At 44.3% G+C, this 13,660-nt stretch overlaps 1 protein-coding gene and 1 non-coding gene across 2 annotated transcripts in view; both read left to right on the forward strand.

Moving 5' to 3' along the window:
- Positions 1-3,247: 3,247 nt before the first annotated feature.
- trnar-ucu (transfer RNA arginine (anticodon UCU)) lies at positions 3,248-3,339 on the forward strand. Its single transcript is given in 2 exon segments — positions 3,248-3,284; positions 3,304-3,339. It is a non-coding gene; the product is annotated as a tRNA-Arg (tRNA).
- A 7,100-nt stretch (positions 3,340-10,439) lies between these two features.
- Positions 10,440-13,660, forward strand: part of LOC106609974 (programmed cell death protein 4) — a 41,158-nt gene continuing 37,937 nt past the window's right edge. The window contains exons 1-2 of the mRNA XM_014209056.3: positions 10,440-10,705; positions 10,835-10,934. Coding sequence (XP_014064531.1) covers positions 10,889-10,934 — 46 coding nt within the window. The 5' untranslated portion in view covers positions 10,440-10,705; positions 10,835-10,888. The remainder of the gene's footprint in view (positions 10,706-10,834; positions 10,935-13,660) is intronic.

Raw genomic sequence — 13,660 nt, forward strand, 5'->3', positions numbered from 1 at the left:
ATATTGGTTACTTGTTGGTTGCAGATAGTGATATCATAGCAAGGTTGTCGCAACCAGAAATGTCATCGACTCACTGTTGCCAGGGGGATGCTTATATAGCTACAATTTATTTTTATTTTATTTTATATTTAACCAGGTAGGCAAGTTGAGAACAAGTTCTCATTTACAATTGCGACCTGGCCAAGATAAAGCAAAGCAGTTCGACAACATACAAAAACACAGAGTTACACATGGAGTAAAACAACATACAATCAATGATGCAGTAGAAAAAAAATAAAAATAAGATTATATACAATGTGAGCAAATGATGTGAGATAAGGGAGGTAAAGGCAAAAAAATGCCATGGTGGCAAAGTAAAGAAAGTATAGCAAGAAAAACACTGGAATGGTAGATTTGTAGTTTGAAGAAAGTTCAGAGATAAAATATAAATAATATGGTGCAAAGGAGCAAAATAAATACAGTAGGGGAAGAGGTAGTAGTTTGGGCTAAATTATAGATGGGCTATGTACAGGTGCAGTGATCTGTGAGCTGCTCCGACAGCTGGTGCTTAAAGCTAGTGAGGGAGATAAGTGTTTCCAGTTTCAGAGATTTTTGTAGTTCGTTCCAGTCATTGGCAGCAGAGAACTGGAAGGAGAGACGACCAAAGGAGGAATTGGCTTTGGGGGTGACCAGAGAGATATACCTGCTGGAGCGCGTGCTACAGGTGGGTGCTGCTATGGTGACCAGTGAGCGGAGATAAAGGGGGACTTTACCTAGCAGGGTCTTGTAGATGACCTGGAGCCAATGTGTTTGGCGACGATTATGAAGCGAAGGCCAGCCAACGAGAGCGTACAGGTCGCAGTGGTGGGTAGTATATGGGGCTTTGGTGACAAAACGGATGGCACTGTGAAAGACTGCATCCAGCTTGTTGAGTAGGGTATTGGAAGCTATTTTGTAAATGACATCGCCGAAGTCGAGGATTGGTAGGATGGTCAGTTTTACGAGGGTATGTTTGGCAGCATGAGTGAAGGATGCTTTGTTGCGAAATAGGAAGCCAATTCGAGATTTCACTTTGAATTGGAGATGATTGATGTGAGTCTGGAAGGAGAGTTTACAGTCTAACCAGACACCTAGGTATTTGTAGTTGTCCACAAATTCTAAGTTAGAACCGTCCAGAGAAGTGATGCTGGACAGGCAGGCAGGTGCAGGCAGCGATCGGTTGAAGAGCATGCATTTAGTTTTACTTGTGTTTAGGAGCAGTTGGAGACCACGGAAGGAGAGTTGAATGGCATTGAAGCTCGTCTGGAGGGTTGTTAACACAGTGTCCAAAGAAGGGCCAGAAGTGTACAGAATGGTGTCGTCTGCGTAGAGGTGGATCAGAGATTCACCAGCAGCAAGAGCGACATCATTTATGTATACAGAGAAAAGAGTTGGCCCAAGAATTGAACCCTGTGGTACCCCCATAGAGACTGCCAGAGGTCCAGACAGTAGGCCCTCCGATTTGACACACTGAACTCTGTCAGAGAAGTAGTTGGTGAACCAGGCGACGCAATCGTTTGAGAAACCAAGGCTACTGAGTCTGCCGATGAGGATGTGGTGATTAACAGAGTCAAAAGCTTTGGCCAGGTCAATGAATACGGCAGCACAGTATTGTTTCTTATCAATGGCGGTTACGATGTCGTTTAGGACCTTGAACGTGGCTGAGGTGCACCCATGACCAGCTCTGAAACCAGATTGCATAGCGGAGAGGGTGCGGTGGGATTCGAAATGGTCGGTAATCTGTTTGTTAAATTGGCTTTCGAAGACCTTAGAAAGGCAGGGTAGGATGGATATAGGTCTGTAGCAATTTGGGTCAAGAGTGTCACCTCCTTTGAAGAGGGGGATGACAGCAGCTGCTTTCCAATCTATGGGAATCTCAGACGACACGAAAGAGAGGTTGAACAGGCTAGTAATAGGGGTTGCAATAATTTCGGCAGATAATTTTAGAAAGAAAGGGTCGAGATTGTCAAGCCCAGCTGATTTGTAGGGGTCCAGATTTTGCAGCTCTTTCAGAACATCAGCTGAATGGATTTGGGAGAAGGAGAAATGGGGGAGGCTTGGGCGAGTAGCTGTGGGGGGTGCAGTGCTGTTGAATGCAGTAGGGGTAGTTAGGTGGAAAGCATGGCCAGCCGTAGAAAAATGCTTGTTGAAATTCTCAATTATAGTGGGCTTATCGGTGGTGACAGAGTTTCCTGTCCTCAGTGCAGTGGGCAGTTGGGAGGAGGTGTTCTTATTCTCCATGGACTTTACAATGTCCCAGAACTTTTTAGAGTTGGAGTTGCACGAAGCAAATTTCTGTTTGAAAAAGCTAGCCTTGGCGTTTCTAACTGCCTGTGTGTATTGGTTTCTAACTTCCCTAAAAAGTTGCATATCGCAGGGGCAGTTCGATGTTAATGCAGAAGCCACAGGATATTTTTGTGTTGGTTAAGGGCAGTCAGGTCTGGGGAGAACCAAGGGCTATATCTGTTCCTGGTTCTAAATTTCTTGAAAGGGGCATGCTTATTTAAGATGGAGAGGAAGGCATTTAAAAAAAATAACCAGGCATCCTCTACTGACGGGATGAGGTCAATATCCTTCCAGGATACCAGGGCCAGGTCGATTAGAAAGGCTTGCTCGTTGAAATGTTTCAGGGAGCGTTTGACAGTGATGAGTGGAGGTCGTTTGACCGCTGACCCATTACGGGTGCAGGCAATGAGGCAGTGATCGCTGAGATCTTGGTTGAAAACAGCAGAGGTGTATTTAGAGGGCACGTTGGTTAGGATGATATCTATGAGGGTGCCAGTGTTTGCGGCTTTGGGGTTGTACCTGGTGGGTTCATTAATAATTTGTGTGCCAGTTAGCACAATATATTCGCTTGTTTCACTAAACAACATGGCATTCTTGCTCTATTGACAAACCGAAAGAGCGGTCCCTTTCTGTTCAATTCACTGCACAACGCATCCTTTGCAAGAAAACGCTAAACTAAAGCGGTTTCACGTCTCACACACCAGCCCACAGCAAACTGTTACTCAATGCATACTACAGCAATATTATCAGGGCTAATGTATATTATACTTTGTTCACTTACAATGTACACGACATCTATACTTGTCTTCCTTCACATATGACCATTGTGACGTCTTTAGTAACCTGTGTACACAGAAAAGCTACGTCAAATGCGTTGTGACTATGCACGGTTTTTCGGGACGCTGCAACGTTACATAGGCTAGTGCGAAACCTATCAACAGGTGGCTCCGTGGCGCAATGGATAGCGCATTGGACTTCTAGTCAAGCACTTGAGCAGTGATTCAAAGGTTGTGGGTTCGAGTCCCACCGGAGTCGCATCTTTTGAGCAATCCAGTAATGCTGCAATCCATTAACTTCAAACAAAAAACCACGCTATTTTTCGTAATAAGCAACCGGTCTCATACTCCTCAGGGCATATCAAACATCATTTTCATGTCTATGCGTTTGTCACGTTAAGTTGTTAACTTGATAGAACCATTTATAATTGCATATATCTAAATAACATTACAATAATAGTTATGGCAGTCCATTATAATCCAGATAACAAATTACTTTGAAGGGTTTAAATGTGTTTGTCACGTCAATATCCAAGGTATGCCTATTTCAATTCATGGGAATTAATGACAAACACTACTGGGGACATTTTTCCTTTGAGTACACTGCTTTAAACCTCCGTGAAAGGAGAGCACCATCCCGTAATGTGGACTCATAGTTTTAAGGAAATCCTGGGACTGTTCTTATGTCAGAAGATTTTGGTGTTGTCAAAAGATTTTATTTTAAAAGAAACAACTATTAATGTTAATTTGAAAGACTCTGATATTATGTTTTATTTTGAACCAAATGATATGGACCCTGATTTAACTTTCTTTGTTAATTTGTTTATCTTTCATGGAAGATTCTTCTGTCCATAAAATGAAGTGGGCAGAGAACAAACCCCTCTTCACATTATTTAAGATAGAATTGAAATATTATTTTGAAATGATCAGTAAATGTAAAAACAAAAAAGCAATACGCACAATAAAAGTATTTAACAAATTGAAAATGAATCTTGATATGTAATACTCCTGTCTGTTAGGTTTATGTACTCTTGTTTGTATATTTCAGTTTTTTTGTTTTCGTTGTGTTCATAATAAAAAAATAAAAAATAAATGAATAAATAAAAGTTTTAAGGAAAGGATTAAACTAATATATCTAGAATGCTATAGTAGTGCGTTATCAACAGTGCAAGCTAACATAACATTATAAACAGTATAAACCCAATGATGGGCAAGCATAAATTAGAATGTTAGAATTCCTGTTAGCATGCGGCTAATTACACTAGCATGCTAATATAAACTAGGCTATGAGGGCCACCATCTTGGAATGGTCACATGACAATAATAACCACTGGAAGTGACCATTTTAGGCCTATAGGTTTCAATGGCAAGAAGTAGTCATATCAAAAGTGTACAAAGCAGGTGATGTAACATGGCATATTACATACAGGTGAAATACTAACCAAGTTATACTGTATAACAGTTAGGTATAGTTGGCTAGTGACAATGTAATAAAGGGATTGTTACATAGGGAAAAGGAATACACAATATGTGGGCCTATACAACTTGAAGTAATAAAGGCACTCTGGCTCCACAAAGTCCACTTACATGAGCAGTGAAGCAAATGTGGTTGTAGGACAGAAGTTGTCCACTGGTGGAAGTCCTTGGATGGGAGAAATCCTGAGGTCAAGGGCACAGCACAGAGATACAGCATCTACTCTCTCTGTGTAGCTGGTGGAGACAGGTCAAAGTAGCCTAAACGGTCTTAACCAGGTAATTGCCTACAGCTGATTGGCTAAATATGTCTGGTGATCAGAATAATAGTTGCCCAGCAACATGTCAACCAATCAGAGGTCAGTTGGCCAAGGTCAGGGAGGTGAGAGAGTTCAATAGCTAGACATCTTGGCACCAGAAGAAGGAGGGTGTCAGAGTGAGCTGCAGAAACTTCTTTGTTTTGGTGGATCCCCACACATGTGCTGTGAGAAACTATTATATGTGTATGCAGTGCATGTGGAGGACATTGTTTAGCGTCATGTCATTTTATCAATGCTATATAGAATCCATCCTATCTTTTAATATTTTTGGAGTGGTTTGGTGCTCTATGGAACACTAGTCAGATTGATAAGGGTAATAGAAATCTGTGGGAAACATCATTGGAGAAAGCCAGGAACCCCTCAATGACATCTATACAAAACAAGTGATGAAGAAGGTGGAACAAATAGCCTTGGACACACATGGCCCTTTGTCCCGCTTACCACAACCAAGTAATCATGTCCCGCATTTAATCAACAAATTCGAACGCTTTTATTTAGAAAAAAAAGTTGATTTGTCCGGTACAGACATTCCACCTGTCTCTCGGAATCACATTTCGCTTATGACAAGATATATATCATAAGGGTGTGGTAGGCCTACTGGTGATATTAAACACTTATCCAATCATTGTTGAGATCTGATATTTTGCGCAATGCAAGACTAGAGGTTGGCCAATGACATTTCTCAAATCCTTCCAGGTTAAATTCCAGCTACATTTAGAGGACAGTTTGGACTAACAAAGCCTACTTACAACCAGAAAAGTTTCCTTGTGTCACGAATCCCACCGAAGGTGGCTCCCCTGCCTGCTCGGGCGGCGCTCGGCGGTCGTCGTTGCCGGCCTACTAGCCGCCACTGATCCCTTTTTCCTTTTCTCTTTGTAATGTCTTATTGGTTGCACCTGTTCCTTATTGAGTGTCTTGATTTGTGTTTATTTAAACCTGCTTAGCCCACCCAGGTTTGTGCAGGATTATTTTCTGTCAGTGTGCTTTTTTGGATGTGCTGGCTATTCGCCGTGATTTATCTTTCCGGACTGTGTGCCCGTTGTTACTGGGTTGGTCATTTTGTTCACGCGCCTGTTGTGTTGTCGTTGACCGTTTTGTACCGGGAAAAAATTAATTCATTATTTCCTTACCTTTGCTCTCTGCGCCTGACTCCTACCACCACTCCTAGCAATTCATGACAGAATCCCGCACCTGCTATGGAGTCAGCAGGAGCAGCCGCGCCTCCTCTCCCATCGATGGAAGAAAGGGTCCTCCATCATACCAGCATTCTCCACCGGATCAGTTCAGCCATGGATCAAATGGGAGAGGAGTGGCCTCCCTACCTCATTCCCAGCTCCTCTTCCCCCTCCACCTACTACCCCTCCTCCGGCGTCCGGATCCGGGGCCCTACGCCTGGCTCTCCCCAGAGAGTACGATGGAGCGGCGGCTGGGTGCCAGGGGTTCCTGCTACAGCTGGAGTTGTACCTGGCTACCGTTCGTCCAACTCCCTTGGGAGAGGAGAGCGTGAGCGTCCTCGTCTCCTGCTTAACGGGTCGTGCCCTTGAGTGGGCCAACGCAGTGTGGTATGGCCCAGACTCGGCAAGGGATCACTGCCCCAAGTTCACCCGCCGTTTCCGGGCCGTATTCGACCACCCACCAGAAGGCCGGGCGGCGGGTGAACGGCTGTTCCACCTGCGGCAGGAGACGAGGAGCGCACAGGACTTTGCTCAGGAGTTCCGGACCTTGGCTGCTGGGGCGGGGTGGAACGACAGGGCCCTGATGGACCACTATCGTTGCAGCCTCCGGGAGGACGTCCACCGGGAGCTAGCTTGTCGGGACACTACCCTCTCCCTGGATGAACTTATTGACATGTCCATTCTTCTCGACAACCTGCTGGCTGCCCGCGGGCGTCCAGAACGGGCCCTGTTGGTTCCACCTCCAGGCCCTCCAGCTCCCATCCCTATGGAGCTAGGGGGGGCTGCATCGAGGGGGACCGGAGGAGGAGGATTCCTCTGGGAATCAGGATGGCAGGCAGAGCACTCCTCGTTCACCCCAGGTGAGTAAGCACCAACCTCCACAGAGCTCCCTGTTGGCCATATGTTTGCTGAAGGGGGGTCCGGCGCGCTTGCGGTGGTCAGCAGAGGCGAACAGAGCTTTGAGTCATCTGAAGGAGCTGTTTACCGACGCTCCCGTGCTGGCTCATCCGGACCCCTCTTTGGCATTCATAGTGGAGGTGGACGCGTCCGAGATTGGGGTGGGGGCCGTGCTATCACTGTGCTCAGGCACGCCACCAAAACTCCGCCCTTACGCTTTCTTTTCTAGGAAGCTCAGGCCGGCGGAGCAGAACTATGACGTGGGGGACCGGGAGTTGTTAGCTATAGTCAAGGCTCTGAAAGTGTGGAGACACTGGCTTGAGAGGGCTAAGCACCCTTTCCTCATCTGGACTGACCACCGTAATCTCGAGTACATCCGGGCAGCTAGGAGACTGAATCCGCGTCAGGCCAGGTGGGCCATGTTCTTTACCTGATTTCGGTTCACAATCTCCTATCGGCCAGGTTCATTAAACACGAAGGCCGACGCGCTGTCCCGCCTATATGACACCGAGGAGAGGGCCATCGATCCAACTCCCATCCTCGCAGCGTCATGCTTGGTAGCACCGGTGGTATGGGAGGTGGACGCGGAGATCGAGCGGCGTTACGGTTGGAACCTGCACCATCTCAGTGTCCAGCAGGTGTTCAGTATGTGCCGCTTGGTGTCCGTGATCGATTGATTCGATGGGCCCATAATCTCCCCTCTTCGGGTCACCCTGGGATCGAGAGGACAGTGCGGAGCCTGATGGGAAAGTACTGGTGGCCCACCTTGGCAAAGGACGTGCGGTTTTATGTTTCCTCCTGCTTGGTGTGCGCTCAGAGCAAGGCTCCTCGACACCTGCCTAGAGGGAAATTACAGCCCCTCCCTGTTCCACAGCGGCCGAGGTCGCACTTGTCAGTGGACTTTTTCACCGACCTTCCCATATCTCAGGGAAACACCACAATCCTGATCGTTGTGTTACATGTTGAGGGTTTGATCGAGACTTTTAGAAATAATTTAGCCACACACTCAAATTTTTAACAGTTAAAAATAAAACAAATGTTAAAAATATGGGTTTAAGTATTTTTTTATTGGGGGTAGATCAGCTTTAATATTGCTGATAGATTGTAGCTTCCATCAATGCAGTTGTCTGCCTCACAACCAATCCCCCATATCTTTTTTTGCAAATATATATATACAGTTAAAGTCGGAAGTTTACATACACCTAGGTTGCAGTCTTTAAAACTCATTTTTCAACAACTCCACAAATTACTTGTTAACAAACTATAGTTTTGGCAAGTCGGTTAGGACATCTACTTTGTGCATGACTGTCACGGTTGTCGTAGGAAGGAGAAGCGGACCAAAGTGCAGCGTGTGTGTCGTTCCACATTTTATTTACACTGTGAAACTATGCAATACATAAACATAAACTAAAGAACAAAACAACAAACCGTGACAGAGAGATGAAACATACACTACTCAAAAATAATCTCCCACAAACCCAGGTGGAAAACAACCCTACTTAAGTATGATCTCCAATTAGAGACAACAAGGACCAGCTGCCTCTAATTGGAGATCATCCCAAACAAAACCCCAACATAGAAATACAAAACTAGAACCTGACAACATAGAAATAAAAAACATAGAGAAAAAAAACCTGTCACGCCCTGACCTACTCTACCATAGAAAATAACATCTTTCTATGGTCAGGACGTGACAGTACCCCCCCCCAAAGGTGCGGACTCTGACCGCACCTAAACAAAACAACAACAACCCCCCCCAAAAAAAAGGGAGGGTAGGGTGGGTAACTACTGTCTATGGCGGCTCTGGTGCAGTACACATAACCTTCTCATCCCGCGGATCCTCCAACAGAGGAGGCGGCTCCGGTTCGGGGCGTAACCCCCGCTCCGCCCGCTGATCCCTCTGCTTCTGTGCCACCGGACCGTGGATCGTCGTCGGAGGAACCGGACTGTAGATCACCGCCGGAGACTCTGGGCTGCAGGCCGTCGCCGGAGGGTCTGGATTGGGGAACGTCGCCGGAGGGTCCGGACTGGGGAACGTCGCCGGAGGGTGCGGACTGTGGGCCGTCTCAGGAGGTTCCGGACTGTGGGCCGTCTCAGGAGGTTCCGGACTGGGAACTCTCGCCGGAAGCTCCGGACTGGGAACTGTCGACGGAAGCTCCGGACTGGGAACTGTCGCCGGAAGCTCTGGACTGGGAACTGTCGCCAGAAGCTCCGGACTGGGAACTGTCGCCGGAAGCTCTGGACTGGGAATGCGCACTGGAGGCCTGATGCATGGGGCTGGCACAGGTGGCGCCAGACTAGAAACACGCACCTCAGAGCAAGTGCGGGGAGCAGGAACAGAACACCCCGGACTGGGCAGGCACACTGGAGGCCTGATGCGTGGGGCTGGCACAGGTGGCGCCAGACTAGTGACACGCACCCCACGGTAAGCATGAGGAGTTCGACATACCAATTGGGATCTGGCTAATCAGTTATAGAACCCATTGCCCTTTATGGTTGTGAGGTCGGGGGTCCGCTCACCAACTAAGAATTCACAAAATGGGACAAACACCAAATTGAGAATCTGCATGCAGAATTCTGCAAAAATATCCTCAGTGTACAACGAAAAAAAACTAAAAATAATCCAGAAAAGAGACGTTAAATTCTACAACCACCTAAAAGGAAGCAATTCCCAAACCTTCCAAAAAACAGAGCAAACTAGAATGCTATTTGGCCCTAAACAGAGAGTACACAGTTTCAGAATACCTGACCACTGTGACTGACCCAAAATGAAGAAAATATTTGACTATGTACACAAAATGAGGTGGAAACTGAGCTGAACTTCCTAACCTCCTGCCAAATGTTTGACCATATTAGAGACACATATTTCCCTCAAATTACACAGACCCACAAAGAATTCGAAAACAAATCTAATTTTGATAAACTCCCATATCTATTGGGTGAAATACCACAGTGTGCCATCACAGCAGCAAGATTTGTGACCTGGTGCCACAAGAAAAGGGCAACCAGTGAAGAACAAACACCATTGTAAATACAACCTATATTTATGTTTATTTATTTTCCTTTTTGTACTTGAACTATTTGCCCATCATTATAACATTGTATATATACATAATATGACATCTGAAATCTGTGACATCTAAATATGACATCTGAAACCTTTGTGTAAATGTTTACAGTTAATTTGTTATTGTTTATTATCTATTTGCTTTATCTACTTGCTTTGGCAGTGTAAACATATGTTTCCCATGCCAATAAATCCCTTAAATTGAAATGTAATTGATTGGTCCTTGCAATACCGGTTCCTTGGGACGTCCCTGCCGCATTGAAGTTGAAATAAGAAATGGTTCGGGTTAGGTACCGTTATGATTGGGTTAACCGTAGGGGTTCATTTTAGGGTTTAAAGTAGGGACGTCCCAAGGATCTCGGATAACACTAACCCCAAATGATTGGCCAGAACAGAAAAGGACTTGCCCCTGTATTAACCACGTGATATTAAAACAGACGTTACAAAGTTAAAAACAGACTTTGTTTATTTTCTAGGTTGCTGTAGAAAGGTCCACGGATTATTTTTCTCTTTGCGCATCGGTTTTTCCCCCCCATGCTCTTGTCAGATTTATTCTGAAAGGAGTAGCAGATATATATTCCATTCATTCAAAAAGTGTCGAATTTATATGACATTAATTTTGCTACGGCATTTCATGTCTTTTTGGGTATTATAGCTGACGTTATATAGCACGAGCAAGCAAGCTGCTTGAGGGTGAGGATTAACGTACTTACAATTTTTGCCGTGCATGTGCACAACATCAATGTTTACTTTCGATGCACATTTCGTTTGATTGTTTGTTCACGCCGTTTTGCACGCTTCTGCTATTTGTTTTCGTGACAGGCCAAACGGTGTGGATTGCTATCAAACGGTAAACAACCATTTCAAGAGAGCGCCATGGCGACCGACGTGGAGACATGGACCACCGTTCAAAAGCACGACGGTGAGTTATTTGAATAGTATATGCACGAATGCATGCTTATTTCAAGGCAGTAAAGTCGTTTGCATTGAACGAGGGAAAACATGTTTGCCCACTTCGCCTATTGTCTCGAAGGGTTGGGCTGCAGTTCCAGCCACGTTCCACCATGTGCTCGAGCACTTGTATTAGAGCGAGCAATGAAGCTAGATAGCTAGCGAGTTCATTCTACAGCCAACTCACAAATTGCTGGACGACGTATTTGACTATGCATAGTTTATTTGTATTTTTTATGGACCATTGTCTCGCTGGGCACATGTGAAGACGCACTCTAATATTTAACCCATTCGAGACTTGTTTGGCAGTGCATTAACGTAGCTTCTTCCTCTTTGTCGAAAGGCTACCGTATCTGGCTAGCGAGTTAGATAGCAATATGTAATCAACATAACGTTACTGTAGTACACCGTTGTTGCGCAGTCAACCACTAACAGTTATACACTGTCCTGTCGAATGTTTAAATTACGGACATTTGCCTACACATGTAGTTGTATTAAAGGGTGTTTTTGTGATTTAATGTTACTGCTTTGAAGAACACATTTCCTTTACCTCTAGTCTGGAATGTCCTTAAACATTGATGCAACATTGCTTTCATTCATGGCCAATGCTATCGTGTTTTTATTCATAATCTCGGTCATTTGACTAAATGCTATACACCCTGACAAACATCTTTGTTTGCATAAGCATGCGGTCAAACGACGAACTGAATTTATGTTGTCAAACAACACCACGCCCCCTTACCAGACGTGCAATCCGTTGCGTTCAATCACATTTTTATTGGGCCACATGAAAAATACTGCAACGAACATCAATTAACTTTTATGCATATGTAACCATGTGAAATGACTAGCTAGTTAGCGGTGGTGCGCGCTAATAGCGTTTCAATCACTGACGTCACTTGCTCTGAGACCTTGAAGTAGTTTCGTGGGTGTCAGTTGTTGTGTGCAGAGGGTCCCAGGTTCGAGCCCAGGTTGGGGCGAGGAGAAGGATGGAAGCTATACTGTTACACATATTGGTTAAATACAACGTGTGTCGTATTGCCCATCATTCATTATGCCAATATTGAATAGCACGGATTCGTTAAGGAGCCCAAATCATCCTCTATCGCATTGACATTGACTTCTTGCATTGGCCGAAGACATACTGTTACATGTGGCTATGGACTTCTACATAATAAATGTTTTTCTCCAGCAGAACTCTAGATTAGTAGACAGATGCACAACCCTGTCTAACCGATGACTGACGACTCATGCGGAGTTGATAACCATAAACCGTAAACAAATGATAGGGTTCAAAAAACCATATGAATAGATTGCTTTAAAAATAATGTTTTGAGTTGCTTTTATCGAGATAATTTCCTTAGAAGGTAACGTCAGAGGTCACCATGTGGGAGAAGTCGGAGCTCAGCGGCGCTAGATGAGGTAACCACAAGGAAGTACCAGTTGGAGGGCCGTTCAAATGTTTTTTCCCCCCAGTCGTATGTGGTAAACAGTAGATATCATCTTTATATGTCCCAATGGGGCGTCTGTGAGTGCAACGGCAGTGCCAGTAATGCAATCTCAATTTTGAAGTAGTATAATTTCTTATCTACTACTTCTGAGTTGGCAAAAAAAACTGAAAGGGTGCATACTGCCGGTGTGTTGCCTTTTATACCTGTTCAAACAAGGTTAGCAATTTACTGCCACCTATATATTTTTTTTAAATGTTTACTTGCGTGTATAATTCATTAGCTGATGACCTGGATGGAATCATGTGATCCTTCACCCACTTTAAAATGGTGGAAGCCCTCAAGGGCATTGTCCATGTCAAATTTGGTTTTATCTATCTAGAGTTTTATCTATGGTGGGAAATTCCCACTTGGTTACTAACGCAGCATCAAGTTTTACAAGATTAATGACGTGGGCATGTATAGCTCGCTATATAGACAAATAGAATTACTTGACATAATGCATGTGCTTAATGTGAAATGGATGACATTTTTGTTCATTGTGTATAGATTACTATGGTTTGGAGATCAGGGTGCAATTGTCTCATTTACAGTTCCTACTTGGAATATCTGATAAGGATTCAAATAAAATAACTACAATTCACAGTGAAAATATTTATTAATAAACATTAAATCCAACAAGTGTTCAGCAGAATTAAACCCTGGGTTTCATCCTTGTGTCACGTCAAGTTATTGCCAAGTACGTACATTGGAATGTCCCACCTCCCCAAAAAAGTAGTGTTGAGAAATTAGTGTTTGAGGCCATTTAGAATTTTTTTTCTACAATAAATTCATTATGAAATATAAATTTAAAAAATTTAGATTACTGTGAAATAATACTATTTCAGTTGTATTAGTTTTTTCACTTGTGTTATTTTTTTATTCCTAAAATTAATCTCATCTCTGCTCAGTAGCAGCCAGACAACGTTCTCTGTGCTCCCCATACTGTACTGTCTTTAGGCCTTCTATTTGGCTAGGCATGCTGCAGAGCTGTCTGACAATCATTTTACTAGCTCTTCAAAGTAGATCGGACATACTTTTAGGAGTTGTCTTTTTCCCCTCTCTTGATTGTGGTGTTCCTCTCTCATGTGGTCTGTGTGTATCTAACATAGCAGGTGTAAAATTGTACCCAAATTTAACTGCCTGTAGCTCAGGACCAGAAGCAAGGATATGCATATTCTTGATACCATTTGAAAGGAAACACTGAAGT

Source organism: Salmo salar, chromosome 08 (genome assembly GCF_965601325.2).
Source record: "Salmo salar chromosome 08, fSalSal1, whole genome shotgun sequence".
NCBI classification, from domain to species: Eukaryota; Metazoa; Chordata; class Actinopteri; order Salmoniformes; family Salmonidae; genus Salmo; species Salmo salar.